Raw genomic sequence first — 19443 nt, forward strand, 5'->3', positions numbered from 1 at the left:
GTTTTATATAGCTGAAAATGTAATGTTTTGTCAATATTTAAAAGGGTAAATATGGTAAACTGGAAAACTAGTAGGTCTGTTTGATTTAACAAGCATAGCAAATCAGAAGCTGAAAGGGATGCAATCAGTAAAGATGAGACAGTAGGTGATACTGCTGAACTTGTTCAGCAAATAGAAGGACTTGCTCAACAAGCTTGATCTGTATGAGATGGCAGTTGCTATATTGGCAGTAGTTGGGGATCTTTCTTTTTCACGTGAGATAGGGAAAATACTGATTTTAATGTCCACTGAGCTTGGCCTTCTGAAATTTGAGTGGAAAAGGGTAATTAGCTACATTTATGTATTTTGTTCAATACAAAGTAGTCAAGATGGCATAATAACATTTTATATTTAGTGTTCTGAGCTTATGGAAGCTACAGCCGCCCTGACCAAAGCCCACCAAAGCTTCCCCCCACAGGCAGAAGCCTGGGAGAGCTCCCACATGTGCAGCTCTTGTCCCCCCACACAGGGGGCGCTGGCGGGTGCAGGGGCAGGAAGGTGAGTCCTGAGCCGATGGAGGGCTATGTGACCACATTTGACCACAGCTCAGATCTGACCTGGGTATAAAAGGATCCCCTCGGGCAGCCATCTGGAGTCGGTCCTCCTTGGAGCAGCAATGTGCAGCCGGGGACAACCCCCTCGGGCCAGGACATTGTCCAAGGGAACTCCTCGAGGTTGAGAGCCCTCCCTTTTCAGGTGAAATAGATAGTGATTAGTGAGTGATTGTGCGCTTTGGATCGTTGGCTATAAAGCTTCAGAATCAGCAGTGCAGTGGTGAATCCATGTGGCATCCCAAATCTGGAGTTAAGTGTTGGTGGAGCTTTAATTGAGTTTGAGCAATACATTTCATTTAGCCTAAATTGATTGGTTCCGGGACAGAGCTGCAATAAGTATGTGAAATACAGACTTATGAAACAATTGGTAGAACCTGTTTGGACCATAATAGCTGTGCTGTACATAACTAAGCCTAGGGAAAGGGAAAATGGAAATGCTGGCTTGTCTTTCCTGAGTTTCAAAGTGTTTCCCATTGGATTTGTAGTTGGATCCTCCAAATTCAGGCAATTTGTTTTCGTGTTATTCTGAGAACTTTACATTGATAGTAGCTGGGTCCTGTGTGTCTCAAGTGAAGCATATGGAACACAAGATTGTTGTTTTGGAACAAAAGGTGATAGTTGAGTATGAAAAGATTTGAACTGGAAATCATAGTTTGATTAAGGATTTTCTTTAACAACTGAAAGTACTGATCGTTACTGGAGATAGTTGTCTGGTTATTTAAAGCATGCATTTCATACTTTCCTGGCATTTGAGAGAAATAAGCAACTAAGATATAAATATTAATAGCAACTTAAGAAAATATTTTTTACTACTCCTTCATTCACTGACTGTTAATAGTGGAGAAAAAACTGTTGGAGTAGTCCTGTTCTTCTACTTCTGTGCTGTCTTACAGCATATCCTAAATAAGGTCTGTTTTAAATCAGAATTATCATCTAAATAATATAATTAATTCAACATAAATTAAACAGTAATGTTTTTTCTTTATGATCTCCTTTTAAAAGGATATTAATTTGCTTCAGTGAATGAAGATAATAAGGTTAATAGTTTAATGTTCCTCAGTTGATATCTGCTGCTTTTTCTATTACCTTTTTTTCGTTTTTGATTATAAATTGGCTAACCCCTGGTGTATAATTCCAGAAATCATCCCTTCAGTGTATCCAAAGCTATTTACTTAGACTCATCTTTTATTATTCCCACTGCCACAGTCTAATTATTGTAGTGAAAGATTGAACACAGAATAGTTTGGGGCTTTGATCAGTCTTCATATAAATTTCAATAATGAGAGTAAAAGGTTTGCGGCTTTCTGAGATAATTTGATCCCTCCAGACACAGACTGCCTTTGCAAAATGCAATGGATGCCGTACGAGACCTCTGACAGGATTTGTGTCTGGGCTCGTGACATCTCTGGGAGCAAAATTCTTTTTTTCATACCAATAAAGAGTAATTTAATATTGTTGAATTTGTCAGAGAAACTATATACTACTGTACGTCTTTCCTTACATTTTCACTTCATTTTCCCCTATCAGTCTAATTGTCTGTATTACAAATTCCTACATCAGCATTTTCAGAATCCACTACGAATCCATAATGGGCTTGCTTGGACTTCTCTCTTTTTGAAAAAATATACTTACTGTCTGTCAAATAAATAAAACAGACCATAATCCTTGTTATTCTGTTACTATCGGTGCAAACTCCCTTTGGAGATAAAGAGAAAGCAGCTGGAGTCTGGGGATATTTTGTAATCTTATAAATTGAAATTTAAATGCCTCAAGGAGGAAATTTCCAAAAGAATTGTGACAGAAGATAAGTCCCAGCTTTTAGCAAAATTTTATTAGAATTACTTGTTCCAGATTATTGTCTGATGCTGCATGAATTAAGAAAATGGCAGCACTGCCATGCAGAGAAATAGCTGGGGCTTTTTCATCTTGATGAATTCTTCTGTAAGAGCTCTGTCATCAGCAGTATCAGGTGTGACATATTCAGGAACACTATCAAATTAAAATCATGAGCCTTTACCTGATGCTGGTTTATTTTACGTTGTCTGGTTTTTATCTTTTGGACTAATAACATCTCTATTTATGTAACTAAATATTTGCATTTTTTTACTGAATGTGAGAGTTAGTTAAAATTTGGGAATGTTTTCTGGAAGGTGGCTTTTTGGCTTTTCTCACTGGGCCAGGCAGTCTAAAAAAAGGATTGATGTCTTTCTGGTCTCCTTTACTGTCATCTGGTTAAGAACTTTTGCTGTATTTTGATGACAAAATGTGAGAAGAAACATTCACTTATTTACACTTGGTGCATCCCAGTCATACATAATAGTAACCATTGTATTCCCAGCCATTTGCAAAAGCTGATACTGGTATCTGAAACTAAAACTTGGATTAATAACATTTTAAGAATTTTTTATTCTTAAGGTTCACTAGTAGCTTGGAGATGAGAAAATCCAACCCAGCATGAGTACCAAACAGCACATGCACAACACGAGACAGCATGAAGGCAATGTAAACCTCACAAAATACACAGAGGTTTTACAAACAGTTCATGCAATGAAAGTTGATTTTTCATAGATACTGTGAATAGCAGACTCATTTAAAGACCAAAGTAGTAATATATTCCATTTCTACATGCTGTAGCTACACATCTGTGCAAGCTTGGTGCAGTTCTATGTGCAGGGAGCAAATCAGTAACATTGCAGGAATATTTTCACTGGATCAACTCCACAAAACTTTAGTTATTTAGTTTTTCACATAAAAGTCAACTGAGACCGATGATAAGAATAGGGCTCTGAGAGGCAACTGGCAGTGAAAAGGTAGAATAGGATAAGTCATACTAGTAATTTCTGTGGATCCTTCTGTTCTTTGGGCTGTGCAGAGGCACTCCTTGTATCTTTGTGGTGGGAAAAGGATCAGAGAGGTGATGGAGGAGCAGGGCCACTGCCCCAGCCAGCCTTCCAGGTTGCCCTGGGAGCAGCCACAGACAGATAACATTCTTCTGGTGACATCGCAAATGCATGGAGGGATGTGGGGGTGTTCACTGGGAATCTTTCACCATCTGAATTTTTCTCCAGTGGGCTGTAAGGCTTCTCCTGCAGTCATAGGAGGGATGTCTTATCCCATTCCATCCTGTGGGATGGGAAGTCATTCTGTATTCAGGTTTTCAGAGCTCAGCTGATGTCTTGGCTTGATCTATTCCAATTTTTCTTAAAGATGTGCCAAATGAGAGAGGGTCTAAAATCTGCAGATTTGGTAAACAGGAAACCAGGAACTTCAAGGCAAATGTACTTGATGATAAACAGATGAAATCATCTGGAAAAACAGAATGGCAGGAAGAATGAATGCAAAGTGCTGCACTTCAAATCCAGCAATCAGTGGCAATAACCAGAAAGGGGACAACTAGCTAAAGACCATTAGAAAAGGAGCTGGGCATTATGGTGGTTGGCAAGGAAAATGCGTTATGCTGCCATGAAAAAGGCAAAGCAGTAGTGGAGCCTGCAGGAGATGTAAAATGATCCTTCTGCTCTACTCCACTCTTTAAAGATCTCAGCTGAAGCTCTGTAATGAGTTTTGAGCCATGCACAGGCAGGCATGTGTGAGCGTGTGTGCAGGGGGGAGCAGTAAGAGATATCAGAAGGCACACAACAGATTGAAATAATAAGGTCTGTTTATTCTGAAGTAGGCTAAAGTGCCAAATGCCAAAAAGATGAGTGGGAATAACCAGACCATGATGGATGGGACTGAAGAAGTGATTTATTTTGTAACAAGAAAGAGGCAGGTTAGACATTAGGAGAAAACCTCTCCATTAGCAATGGTGAAGCACTAGAACAGATTTTCTAGGAAAGCCATGAATTTCTTACTGCTAGCTTTTAAGGGTTTTCACTCACATCTGTCAGGAATTGCATATGTAAAGTTGATCTTGCCATTTTCTTGGCTGTACCACACTGTACAGCAGCTGTCTGTGGGCATATGTAATAACGTCACAATGATGAAAAGGGATTTTGAAAAGTAGAGGAACTTCACTTCTTAGCAAAAATGTAATATAACTGATGGTTATATACATCACCTTTAGGAACCAAATATCTAGGGACCTCTGACAACATCTGCTCTATTATAAACACAGTATATATTTACTTTTGCACAATTGCATAAAAAAATCTGATCTCCAGTTTTTACTAATCCCAGGAGTTCTGGAACTGGAAAGTTTTGTGTTGCCTTTCAAATGGAATTTTGAATAACATCAAGCTAAGAACATTTTGAATTGTTATTTTAGGTTTTTTTGAATTTTCATGCTTCCAAAACACATAGAAATAAGACACATGGAAATGAGCAGGAGAGCTGCTTATTTTTATTTTTTTTTTTTTCCTATTTTCTTTTAATACTGGAACAGATTTACATTTCTGTTATTCAACTCCTAAATCACACAGAGTCACTTAGGCGATGAAAATGCTGTCCTATCCCTGAGGCATCAGGTTCTTCCTTTCACCTGGCCCTTCCTTCCACAGCAGTGCTGTGACACTTTCTCTCCTCAGCTCTCTGTTTTCCAGCTTCCAGCCTTTTATAGTTGAGATACAGGTCTGTGGTATAACAGAAATCAAAGGGGTCGTAATGCGATATCTGAAGGAGAGTAGTGGAATCTACTTTTAAGTCATTAGTTTCATGGCTGTGCAAAATTTATTAAAATTGTTTTCAGTACATAAGGTTTGTTATTGTTTGTTCTTTCTTCTGCCTTAGAAGAATCCAGCAACATTAGGAGTGTGTCACATTTTTTAGGCCCAAAAGTGTGGAGCAGCTTTTAATGGGAAAGAAAATGTTTTTTGAAAACTAGTAAACTGAGCAGTGAAATAAATTGAGCCTCAAAAAGTGATTGAAATCTCCAAGTCAGTATACAAAAGGCATCCAAAGACTTATGAAGTCTGACAGAATCTCTTTAGTTTGAGGTGTCTTTCATTTTGCATCAGGGCTTACATTTTTAAAAACCAGAAGAAAGCAGTGCTGTCAGGTGGAGCGGGTTTGAAAGCAGGCTGCTGTTCATGAAAGCCTGAAATTGTGCACAACTCCAGATAATGTGTCTTCAGCAGATAACTGAAATAATACATTTCCTAAATTGGTTGCATTAAGCAATTACTGATACTGTAGTGGAAACCATATAATTTTCTTCCTTCCTTGTAGCCTCAGCGCCGTGTCACGTTTCACCTACCAGATGGCTCCCAGGAAAGCTGCAGTGACAGTGGGCTTGGAGACCACGAACCCACGAGCGGTGCTAGCACATCGCACCCTCTGCCCCTCGGCTTCCCTCAGGAGGAGTACTATGAACAAGCTTCACCCAACAGCCGGACAGAAGGAGATGGCAACTCAGACCCGGAGTCCAGTAAGTGATGAGCTCTGGTCATCTCAGTTGTTAAATCATTGGAGTATCAAAAGTGGGCTTCTCTTTCCAGCAATTATTAAAACCAAACATTGATTTTAATATGGCCAAGGGCGCCCCATATTTCTAAAAATGTGAAGTCTGACCGCTGGAAATTAAACACTCTGGAGCTGTACAGAGTTTATGGATGACCTGGTATTTTTATAGATCTGCTGTGCTATACACAGGAGTTTTCTGATGAGGTTAACACTGTTGCCCTTACAGTCATAAATACTGTGCTGAGGGACTTTACGCTTTTTAATGTTTCCCTATCCAACGCTACTGCGCGTTGTAGTTACTTTTAACAGGAAGGACTTCTGGATGATGAGTAGATCTGTAAAGACACTGCAGTCTCCAGAAACAAGGGTTTCTTAATTTCTCTTTTGAGAGCAGCTATGGCATGTAGTAATAATAATCTCCAAAAAGTTTGTCATCTTGTTTCTGCAGTTATCACTGGCTTCTCATGATACTGAAAACAGTTAAGCAAAATCAATATGAGCTCAGGACCATGCTAAAGCTATGGATACTGGCTGGTTTTTGCTTTCTCTACCATGATGTGATAGCCAGTTGGAGACCCCACTGTACTTTAGTTAACTGTTAATTATCCAGGGGCTCTTTATCTGGATTAAATTGAACTGTGCCATTGATAAAGAGACACCTGAATGTGTGTAAGCCTCTAAGGGCTTGTTAGCAGCTTAATAAGTGATTTGAAAATACATCTGTTCTGGGCAAAACTTGGCCCGAAAGGTGTATTTCAGCTGCCTTAGTGTATCATGATGAATGAATTAGTAAGTCCTATGCACTTGAAATAGCTCTGTGTGAGAAGGTAGTTACATCTTTGCACTGACAAACACAGCATCCAACAGAGAGCATTACCTCTGACTCAGAGCTGGTTGACACATTCAGCCTGGCTATTGAAAATCACCTTGCTGCCTTTGCCTTGTGCTGCCTGAGTCTGGAGTCTTGAGGGGCTTGTCTGCAGGGATGAGGTCCATTCTCTCTTTTTCTTTAAGTTCATAAGCTATTAACTGGGGAACCTCAGTTTCAGACTTTTAAAAATTTTATGGTTTCTGAAATAATGCCAGAATTTTGGGGGTTTTTTTCTGAGTTGATAGACAGCTGACAAGAACCATCAGAGGTTTTGCATGTTGGATTGAAAACATTATTCATTGTTTGCTTTTGTTTGTATTTATATATTCAAGGCTGTATTATACCCTTAAGAATAGTGTAGGCAGTCAAACTGAATTCTTCACAGAATGAGGCTCTAAAGGGCTACAGACATACCCCCAAACAAAGAAAATATCAAGTTATATATGTATCGTTTGCTGCTTTTGCTATGCATACTCATGATCTGAACTTGTTTGCCAGATCTCTTTTGTTATCTGTAACTCTGATATTTATGCTTTGCTGAGGTGAGCACGATGTATGTGAAATCAGCATTTGGGTCCTCTCATGCAGAAAGCATGGGACAGGACCTGGTATATGAGGAGTTGTTAAAACAGGTGTGTGGATCCCGTCTTGCCTTTTACAAATAGGCTCAGTGCTTTTTGAGCTCAATTTTTGCAATTTCGGAAGAACTATGGATCATGACTCTTCTAGAATGTTGCCCTAAAAGTAATACAGCTTTGACATCTGAATATCATTGGCACATAACACTGGAGAATAAGCAGATGTCTGATGTCTTTTCAAGTGTGAAGTTGAAAAAACTTTCATCACCTGTCTTAATTACCTGACAGTTCAGTTTTAAACCCGACATCACAGTTTAATTAGCATTTATGTTATGTGAAGATTTTTTGCTGTTCTAACTCGTATCTTATTGAAACAGTTTAATTGACACAATACAGCGTGATGCTTACAGTGTGGAAAGCGCAGTTTGCAGTCCTTTTTGGTGTTTTATGCTTATATTAACGGCAGCAGCTGGTGGCAGAAAAAAAAGCAGATATAAATAGATGTTGGTATATGCTCTTATACATGTAAGTAAAAAATGAGGGGGAAGACCCACACCATATTTTTATTCAGTATACTGCTGGAAAGTGACTTTCTGTAGGTAAGGCACCAAAATATCTTGCGTGCTGATACATGAGATCACTCAGCCTGAGCTTCGTTTTGTTCACTTGTGCATGCATGACACAGTTAATAGTGAAATAGTGAAAACCATTCTGAATTGGTAGTTTTCTCTACAAAGGTGCTGCTAGTTATAGAATCATAGAATAGTTAGGGTTGGGAAGGACCTTAAGATCATCTAGTTCCAACCCCCCTGCCATGGGCAGGGACACCACACACTAAACCATGTCACACAAGATCTTTGATTGTTGCTTTTTTCATCTAATTTGGAGTGGCATGATATATTCAAAGTATTTCTGTTGTTGTTTCATGGACCAAAATGTTGTTAATGTGAAAAGAGAAAGAAATATGTGGTCAGATAATCTGAGTAGAATTCATATAACGGAATAAGCATGGCCTTCATTCTCTCTCAAGATCTTTAATATCCGACCTGTCTTAATCTGAAACATTGTCATTAAGCCTGATTAATCATCTGATGGTAATTTAGTTCAACTTTGCCTACCAAGGAGACATAGAGTTGGGATGAAACAACTTCAATAAAGTCTAGAGCCTACTGAGATGTTAAGTAGCTTGTGAAAGCTGACGACAGGATGCCACATCACTCAGGGATATATTCAAGTGTTGTCTCCCTCTTGTTTTTCCTGAATACAGTTCTTTGGTTTCCTTTGGTTCTCTAATAATGGAAATTATTGTATTTTGGAAACGTACCATTTATTAGCAATAGCGAAGCATATATTACACAACACTGCAAAAGATGACCACAACTGAAAATAAAAAAAGCTGAGAAATATTGGTGAGAGGAAGCCTTGCAAATTCATATCCAATATAGAACTGAAGCAAGGGGGAAAGAATAACAGTAAAAAAATAGTGGCTAGAAAAATATGAGCAATTTCTATGCACACCTTTAAATTAATTGACTGTACTAATTAAAATTAGAAATAGGCTATTTAAAATGATTTGTCTTCTCTTACTTTAGTTACCTCCTCAAAAAAAGCATAATGTGCAGTGTGTTAGGTGCATCATAAGGAAGAGATGCCAATAAACTGTCACACTAAGTAAATACTAATATAATAATGTATGTAGGTTTGTAGAAACATTATCCTTAAGTAACAGCACTAATGTATGTGGTATTCATATATTTTCTGCTCATAAATTGCTCAAGCTAACAAGGATGCTCCAATAATTCCCTATGCTAAGGATTCGTAGTGGCTGTAAGCAGTAATGTTGACCAAAGGGGGTTGAAAGGTAAATGTTATGCTTGGTTATTTAATACATGTGACATATTAATGACAAATGTTCATGCTTCACTTGGTTTTATAGCCTTATCAAAATAATCTGGCTTTTTTTTTCCCCTCTAGAGAATAAAACTATTTTTCTTACTTGTTTGGAGAAGGTGGAATATGCCCAGTTCAACTGAGAAATTGGGCAGAGTAAGAGGAATATGATTGCAACTTTGGGGGGAAGCAAAACCAACAACAACAAAAAATCCCAATCAATCAATCAAAATACCAAACAGAAACCCTGGAAGTAATCTGCAATTAAATAATTGTAATTATGTTGTATAAATAAAATGAAAGTATAAACAAAGCTGGTTGAAACTTAAAGGACCGGTTAACGAGACAAATCACACTGAGATGTCAGGGGTTTGAAGAGGAGAAAGCTGGCGTCTTAAGGAGAGGGGGTGTCCATAAGGATATTTAACATGAATTAGTGACTAATAAGCCAAGAAAGTTGTCTTGAACATCAGAAGGTGTAGAGCTAAGGAAGGAATGCCAAAAGATGAGCTGATAGGCACTGTAGTTTCATGGTTGCTTTGAGCTGGTGTTGGTACAGACTTCTGTGGCTGCTTGTTTGGATCTCCTAATCACTCCTTCTTTTGTGGCAGCACAAGCAATTGTAGAGCTGCTTGGGTGAACTGGATAGAAGAATTCAGATGTGTTCAACCTGATCTAAGGGGGGGAAAAGTTATTTTTAAACAGATCGGTTCCCCAGTTCTATTTGTTACATGGTGCACTAGTTATGGACAGCAAGTAAGGGACTGAGTAGCTGGTGCAAAGCTTATGCGGGCTTTAAGTGATCATCAGACTTCAAGAGAATTAGTCTTAAGAAGAATTAAGACTGTAATCTATGGTATTTGGCCACATAAGAAGGAGGTTTGCAGCAAGGATGACATCTGTTCATGATTAAAGATAGTATGTTTCTTCTCCAAAATTAAAAGAACACTTTCACCTTGCCTTAATTTTTGATAAGGATGATGTTGATGAGAGCAAAGACAGGCTGATGAAGAATGATGATAATGGAAGTAAAAGTCAGAGCAAGTTCAGTGCATTCATGTGGAGGAGAGGAGATAATCTTCCTACCAGGATATCAAAACTCATAGTGTTTTCCTTATTTTTCTGTAATTCTAAGAGATGAGGTGTCAAGGAAAAAGAAGTACTCAGTCAGGCTTTGCCACTGGAGAACATTTACCAGAAAGATAGATACATGTAAAGATAAAACTATAAATGTATCATGGGCTTCACAAGAATAGTACTAGATTAGCTCTATTATCTCACTTCAATGACATGTATTTTTAATATTGGGTAATACATGCATAGTTAGTCTATATAGATTTAAGAACTAATAACTATTATTATGACATTAAGGTGGAGCATGAGTAATTAAGAAGGAAAAGACACAGATTAATACAAGAATGGAAATATCTTCATCATTATCTTCATTAATGATTTTGGCATTAAAAGCAGGAATGTGTCAATGAAATATTCTGCTATCTCAAAGCCAAGCATCACTGAAAATAGAGGAGGAGGTGTGTATGACAGAAGAATTGGATTTTGTTAAGGATTTGGAGTAATAGCAGTGGGGTGAAATCTAATAGTTGAGAGTCTTTCTCATAGGAACGGTTGTAACTAGTATATAAATCACCAGCTGAAGATGACATAAAGAAAAAAAACAACTGAGTATTACAAAGATAAACTATAAATCACCAGTACCTAATGTGATTGTGAAAAAATCCTAGGTTACTCCTAGGGGGGGGCGGGGGGGGAAGAGGAAAAAACCCCAAGACACTGACGATACCACAACTGGCCTATTACAAATAGTGTTGGCTTCCCACATTAAAGGAAGGTGAACTCATGAGAGAAGCAGGCATAAAGAAATATTATTAATAACAAGGGAATGGAATGCCTATATATACAGAATAAGGAATTAATATTGGCTTGTTTAAACTGCAAGGTAAATGCTGGCTGGGGATTAGGACTGCTCTCAAGTAAGAGCAGAGAATGGGGGCCAGCATGAAACACTGGGTTGCTTCACAGGCGAATGAACTGGTGCTGTCTATAAATGAGCCAAGGCCAGAAATTTGGGGATTTCAAACAATATCAGTGAGGAAGCACATAAGCAGGGAATGAGACTACTATCTGATTTGAAAAAGAAGCTTGATAAATTTACGAGAGGGTAAATAAATTGCCCTCTGTAATAGAAGCAAATCTAGTATGTAATCCAAGAGGTCCCTTTTCTGTGTTGGTAATATAAAAGCTGTCAGTGAGGGTGTTTGCTGAGTCTCAGTGCTGCGTTAGCCCTTGGCTTCCAGTTCCAGTCTCAGGCTGGATACCAGGCTGGCTGCATCACCCCACCGGGAGCTTCGCCCTGCTGCTGCTGATCACCGGCGCTGGCGGGGAGCCACGCTGGCAGCCCGGCCTGTCACAGGCACAACGAGAGGCTTTCCCTAATGATGGCTTGCAGGGTCCTGTAAATCTCATTGATGTTGTGAAGAAGAAAGGGTCAGTGCTGCACACTGACGGCAGACAGCTGAAGATAGGGAGCTTGCTCTCCCTGGGGAAAATGGCTGCAGTTTTTGCCATGCTGACTTGTCTGATAATCTGAAACTCTGCAGTTGCTGAAATACACTCTTTAAACATCTTCAGTAAGACAGCTCTAGCTGCCGGACTTCAGCCCTCATGCTGGGGCACAAGAAAAAGTAAAACTATGAAGTTTTATGCATCTTGTTCCTTGTCTGGAAACTGGGGCTAGGAGTGTTTGCCAGCACATAGGGAGGCTTTTTTTTTAAATGGCCATTTCATTTCTGAATTCCTTGTGTGCTTTCAGTTCCACACTAAGGTTGAAATGTAACAGTAATATTTTAGTTCTGTTGTTGCTGAGTTATAAACACACTATAGCACTTAGGTCTAATTTAAGTAAAAAAAGGAAGACACTGTCATTAGTTAAAGATAATAAATCTTGGGCTAAAATACATCCCAGTCTACCACATCTGCCCACTGGGTCCTTTTACTTCTACTGTATTGGGTTTTTCTATCCCCACAGCTGAACACTAATAATTAATTCAGAAAGTGCTGAGGTAATTAATCTTTCTGAAGCAATAGAGTTTGATTGATCTTCTACCTTTAATCAAATTAGCTTGTACGTAGGTGGGAGAGTGTAATGGCTGACTACGGTACTGTACCACTTTGTGAAATGCCAGCCTTTCTGATGACCTCCTGAGAGCGTGCCCATGAATCACAGATATATAAACCACCGCAGCAATCATTAAGTGGCTGTTTGATTTAAAAGATGGGGGAACTGGCAGAGATCAAAATCAGGATGTGCTCAACATTCACATTTTAAAGTACATCTCCTTTAGAAGTGCAACGTTATATCTGCATGGCATATGTTTGAGGGCATTGAATGTCACAGGGCTGACAATTGTGTGGATTTTCCAGATGTTTTAGCTATTTGTTTCTAAAATAAAATAACTTTCTACTCATAAGCAGATAGAGTGAAGCAAGCCAACAGACACTGCTATAAAACAAAACATTATGATATTCTTGATTTGTTGATGACTGGAGATTGGAGAGGGGGGAAGAGGTCAGACTGGAGAGGTGAATTTACAATGATACAAATGAGTGGCTTTTGCAAGCGGATTTTTACTTGTACCTAAGAGGATACAGATTGCATATTCAGAAATAATTCCATGACTTGGTAATTTGATCCCTGAGTGCCTGACTTAAGAGTTATTAAGGCAGCTGACACACGGGGGCAAAACTGGACAAAGCGAATTACATGAAAAAGTGCAAAAGCAAAAAGATTGTACCGCTTGGACCCTATCAGTCAAACAGCACTGCAAACGCAGACTCTGCGTTTGAAAATCCTATACTTTCTGTGAATAAGGAGCACTCTCTAGAATTTCTTCTAAAAGTAAATTTTAGATAGGGGAGACCTTATCACCATGTCCTGGTATTTAAAAGGTACCTACAAAGAAGACAGAGACTCCCTTTTTACAAGGAAAAGGCAAGGGGCAATAATGGGCACAAGTTACTCCTGGGGAGATTTTGTTTGGACACAAGGGGAAAATGTTTCACAATGAGAACAAGCAGTCATTGGAGTAATCTCCCCAGGGAAGTCACGGATTCTCCTACATTGGATACTTTCAAGCTTCAGCTGGACAGGGTGCTGGCCCACCTTGTCTAGACTGTGCTTTTGCCAAGAAATGTTGGACCAGATGATCCTTGAGGTCCCTTCCAGCCTGGTTGGTACTCTGCGATTCTGTGATTCTATGATTTGTTGTTGATACCAGAATATGATGCCTTAATGTGTATTTTCTACTGTTCAAAGACAAGTAAGATAAAAGCAAGTTTTCTAAAATGCGCTATATAATTTCATGCAAAATCATTGGGAATTGATGGGGAAAATCAATGGGGAATCTCTTTTGGATTTTCTAGACTACATACTGGGATGAAGTAATTCAGGCGATAATAACATGTTTGTGAATGTCATCTAATGTTCTTCTTGACTGAGGTTTATAATGGAAGTTTCTCTGCCTAAAAAGATTAGAAAGAATAGCTCCACCTTGCAGTTTAGAAATCAGTCATCTCTTGTGAAATAATAAGGAAGACTTTAAAGTGTTTGTTTTGGGGTTTTTTTTAATAATAAATGAGATCTGACATCTATAAACAGTGATTTAGTGGCAGATGTTCTGTGATATATATTTATGTTATCACTTAAGCTGACATGGTAATGGATAATCCTATTTTTTTCTGTTTGAGGTTTATGAAAGTTTTAAAATATATTGCTATAGCAAGCAGCCTGGTGGGACAGAGGTGGATAGAGCACAAATTTCTTCCCCCTACCTTTTCAAACTCCTTTTAGATCTGACTAGCTGTCATATTTGCAGTAAATCGGGCCTGAAGTTTAGCTGGGTGAATGGAATCTAATTTGGAGCACCCTGTATCCGGGAGTGTATTAGGACTTTGATGGTTATGATACCTTGAAAAGTCACAAAGGGCACAGATTAAAACGAAAAGTTTATCTGGAGTATATGAAAGCTGAAGTCATTGATAGAGTTCCCTTCTGGTGACAGCTTTGAAGATGAGTGTATCCTACCTATCTTAAATCTAGTTATGGATGAGATAGAAGTTTATCACGGGGAAGCAGACCTCTGCGAGCAAAGCAATCCCTTATCTTGTCCACCGGGTTTGCACATGACAAGTGTGAAGACCCGGACACGAGTGCTGGGCAGCAGCGGGAGCCTGGGGTGGCAAAGTCACCCCGCTCCACTCCCATCGCAGGGAGCGGTGGCCGGTTCTTGACAATGAGCCTTTCTTTGCTTCTGATTTTTATTAGGCCACCTACACAATAAGATAAAGTTCATATGACATTTCTGTTACTTACAAGCCATGCATTCATTTTATGTTCTTCTCTCAGACTCTCTTATTTTGTCTCACTTTTTCTTATTTTAAGAATAGGAAACTGCAGATGATGCTATTTTTTTTTTTTCAAGTCAGGCTAATCAGTGGCACTGGGAGGAGATCTCAGCAACATGAAATATTAAGCTGCTTGTTAGCTTCTATTTCTGTTTTAAAAACAGAAATATGGAAGAAAAGAAGAAAAGTTTTTTATGTGTTTTATGCAATTTAAACCATGTGGAAAATTGTGTGATTATAATTTCAGTTGAAGCATCATAATTTATTATTTGATTTCACTGTGATTAATGAAAAATATATCAGGAAATATATTTAATGACTGTCTGCAGCTACCAATCTGTTTTAGAAATTAAACAGAAGAATTTTATTTATTGAATGAAGAAGATTCCCAGTAGACGGTGCACACAAAGTCACATTTGCTGAGTCAAATCTGATCAACGCAATAAATCTAGTGATCGTTGTCCTTGTTTGTGTAGAGATATGGTCATACTTCTGTTTTCCTTTTTAACTGGACTTTTGGTAGGGAAATAGGATTCAATCTTGAGGTATGCATTAGGAGCAACTAGAATTTTTGTTCTGAAAATCTTGTGTGTATCCATGTATTCTTGAAAAAGAGACATATTTTTGCTTTTACTCTTTGAATATCTTTTAGTCTTTTGGAAAAGCAGCATGTTTTTAATAAGCTGCACTTTCTGTGGTTTTTGAGGTTGTATAGTCTGCACTGTGATTCTTTTATTTTCTGGTTACTTTTCAAAGCTCGGCTTTGCAGCAGTAAGGTCAAGGGAAGGCTCAGAAACCCTTGCACAGGCTCTGCCTCAGGGGAATGCAGGGCTGGTGTCCTTGGTACATGCTGTTGATCCTAACACCAGTTTTTCTTGAAACCTACTGGTCATTGATATTATAGACACATTCTGAAAAATAAAATAGATTCGTCTGGGTTGAGCTGGAGAGGCCAAGGCAAAATATTTATGATGATATGTTGGATTTATATTACATCAGAGGTTGAGATTCTCACCTTTGTGTTAGATGCCAATAAATAATGTTGCTGCTTTCTAGTTAGTGGCAGGATTTTGTATGGTTTGTGTTTTATTCAGAATGTTGTGTGATTCAGTACTTCTGTTCTGAAATGAAGTGACAATCTAATTGTTCTTAAGCATTTTCAGAGTTAACTCTGACTCTGTACATTGCTAGTTTCAGCAATGCCCATAGCTCCTATCTCATGTATCCTCTCACAATTTTCATCCTGCTCTTATGCTATCTTGGTTATTTGTACATATCCATTCCCATGTTTCCATTTGAATTAAATGGTAAAATCCCTGGATTACAGACAGAAATTTTGCTATGTGTTTGTGAGAGTCTGAGTACAATGTGGCTGTTATGCTCATTTAATGCTCACAGTATAATTGCAGTAAAAATCATCAGTAATACTTGCATAAAAGTACTGCAGATCTATACAAATAACATGCGGTACTAGCAATGCTTCTGAGTGCCTGTGAGGTCTTTTTGTTTTCATTTCATCCTATAAAAATAGACACCTTGTCTTGTATTGGATTCCTGAAGTTCAGTCACACTGTTAATGATGATGTGAATTGGGTAACTCGTCATGAGGCGAAAAGGCAGAAGCCATGCGTGGACGAGCAGGGGTGCTAACACTGCTGGGCAACATGGGGACGGGGGCAGCATCATGCTGGTTTAGTCTGCAGATTCGCCCAACTGATCAACAGCCTCATGGAGGTTCCCACAATAAGAAGTTAGTTTAACCTGTACTGTCTGGCAAATATTCACCTATCTGTGCATGTTAGTACCTTGAACTTGCTGATTGTATTTAACAAATGCTTTTGTGTTACTTCTGTCAGGGTGCATAACGCTGCTGTGTCCCGCATAGCTTCGCTTAGATGGGGTAATAGGATGGGATAGTGAGATGGAGCAGGAATTAACAGCATCTTCCCTTTTGCCTCCTTTGTGCTTTGAAAATGCATTGCTTTCTGACATGCCTTGCTGTCAAGCAGCACTGTTGCGATGCTTGTCCCTGCAATGCTTAAAGCTCTACTTAAAGCCTTGGTGCATCAAATTAATTCTCTCTAAATAATAATAGGAAGCAACCACCGATCTAGCTCAAATGCTGTTTCCAGGATATGGACATGGCTAGCTGATTCTGTACAGTCTACTGTACTGAAATTCCTCTCAACCGAAATAACTGTTTCTTTGAAATATCAGGAAGAACAATAACACTATTTCAATAGTTGTTCTTTTATCTGCTTATCTTGACTGATGTTTCAAAACCAGTGTCCCAGAAGATGTGTCCTCTATAGGATGAGATGTTATAAAGTCTATCCCTCACCTAATACTTTAAAAGAAAGCAAACGTTTCTCTACCAAGAAAGGCTTTACTCATGTCACATACTAATCATACACCAAAGAACTATTTAGAAAAAGAAAGACAACCTCTGCCTGTCCTCCTCGGTAGTAGTACATATAAAGAAAAACAGTGGCAATAAAGGGAAATAGGAGTGTGAGAGAAAGCACTTAGAAAACTATAAAAGCAAAAATTGTTTCTATCTTATTAGAACTGATATTAAAGCTTTTCTTTATACACATGCTCATTTTTTTCACTAGGGGTCAAATATCACTGATTACAGGTTCTGCTGGGGTGGAGCTCTTGTACATCTCTCTCTAAAATTAGCTCCTTATTTCTCTTTTTTTGTGAAGATCACAAGAATCTTTCTTTTCATCAGCCCCATTATCAATCAGCATTGCTCTGATCCACTCCAATACCAGAAAGTATTCACAGCACTGTGAAAAAAATGCCAGAGCAAATCCGTAAATAAAGGTGGTCCTTTACCTTCCGTTGCTATGTCCTGTGAAGGGAATGGCATTTGATTATGTCTGTATGTGGAGTCTGAGTTGTATGCTAAATAGGAGTTTAGATGATTAAATTATGATTTGTATGTTTTAAAGAATATTAACAGTTAAATAATCAGCTTGGATATTGAACAGTGCAGTTTTCTGTTGGCAGATTCTGAATTAAAAGAGGTTTAACTTTTGGGAAAATGATAGGGTGCTTCCTTCTCAATTTTACTTTGTAATTTTGTTTACATCTGCTAAGCTATAGAAAGATTTCAGGAGTGCAATGCTGTGAATTATTCTGGAGTTGGAAAAGGACAATTCTTTTTTCTTTGCTTTCTTCCCCCTGAAATCTTCTGAGTTTTTTGATACAGCAGGGCTATTTCTGTGGGGGAAGTTTGTGTCTGGATCATTGTATGACTCCTGGCCCTAAATTTGTGTCAGAATGCAGCAGATTGTCAAATACATGTCACAGCTTTAGAAATGTTATTCTCTGTCATCCTCTAACTGGCACAATGGAAGAAAGCACCAAGGAAAGAGCCATGACATTAGTAGGACTTCCTTTGCTATTGATATCAGCTAATACAATAGTTAGTAGGGCTCTAACATTAACTTAACTGCTCAATAAATCTAATGAGTACACTTGGTTTATTTGAAACTGCCTGCCTCTGTAACAAGAAAGCTGACTCACTACATCTTAATGCAGTAGGAGATTTTCTGTCTTTGAGCAGAGACAAGGGGTGTATAGTGAGGCCTTTAAGGAGCATTTCCTTGGAGTGTTTGTTTCTGGCAGAGCCCGTGCTGTGACAGGCATCTTGCAAATCAGAGCTCTTCACTCACAGCCCCAGCAGATGAAAGCAAAGAGAGGAAGAGAAGGATTCACATCGCATGATGAAAATTGCCAAGGAGACCACTGTCCACATTGTGATAAGTCAACACAATGACATAAAAATTAAACACTCTGATAGACAATACTACCACAGATCCCAAGAGAGGCAAAATATTTAGGAGCACGGAAAAGAAGGAAAAGTCCTGACCTTATTCTGGCTCTGGGTTAGGAGTGAATCATTATAAGGAATAAAAAACTTTAGATGTTAATATAGCCACTAAAAATATCATAATAAAATGCTCCCTCATAATTCTTTGTGCTTTTTACAAATACTGAATTTTAGCATTTGTTTTCCCTTTGAAACGTATTTACAAAGAACTGTGGTTCTGCTTTGTACATTCGTCATTAACCTCTGCTATCAACTTTGTATTTCTAATCTAATGAGTTCAAGAGAAATTATCATACAAGTAAGCAGATGTTTTCTATTTTGTATAATACCCATTCTTGCTGAATAAGGAGAAAAGATGATATACGTAGAGGGACATTAATATTTCTTGTTAAAACATGCTTTGCAGGCTGAAGAAACTCATATACATAATGATAGTCAAAAGTCAGAGAGTAAAAATAGGAATTTGTTAAAAACAGCTGTGCTGCACAACTCTTCGACACTAACAGAGGAATGTTTTATCCAGTAGAAATTTCGGAATTTATTTAAAAGAAACTGTAGCTGCTAATTTTCATCAAGATAGAAGGTTAACAACTCTGTGAAATGGGGGGTTTGGTCTTGTTTCATGGCCATGAAAAAAAGAAATGATTAACTCTCTGATGGAGCTGCTATTTTTCTCACAGCACAATGCTCTGTAGCATCATACTGTGGTTGCAGTGTATTTTTAATGCTGCCACCACAGCAATCATCTTAATGTTCCCTGAGAATCTTTCAAAGAAATGCTGACACAAAATAATAATAGTGTTTTAATGCTCTTTCTGTCAGTTATTTTTACTTCTTTTTTTCCAAGGT

General features: G+C 38.4%; 1 protein-coding gene across 3 annotated transcripts in view; it reads left to right on the forward strand.

Moving 5' to 3' along the window:
• Nucleotides 1-19443, forward strand: part of PCDH11X (protocadherin 11 X-linked) — a 493261-nt gene that overhangs the window by 350626 nt on the left and 123192 nt on the right. For all 3 annotated transcript variants that reach the window (XM_030497708.1, XM_030497710.1, XM_030497709.1), the window contains one exon: nt 5760-5958. In XM_030497708.1, coding sequence (XP_030353568.1) covers nt 5760-5958 — 199 coding nt within the window. The remainder of the gene's footprint in view (nt 1-5759; nt 5959-19443) is intronic.

The sequence above is a fragment of the Strigops habroptila genome, chromosome 9 (genome assembly GCF_004027225.2).
Source record: "Strigops habroptila isolate Jane chromosome 9, bStrHab1.2.pri, whole genome shotgun sequence".
NCBI classification, from domain to species: Eukaryota; Metazoa; Chordata; class Aves; order Psittaciformes; family Psittacidae; genus Strigops; species Strigops habroptila.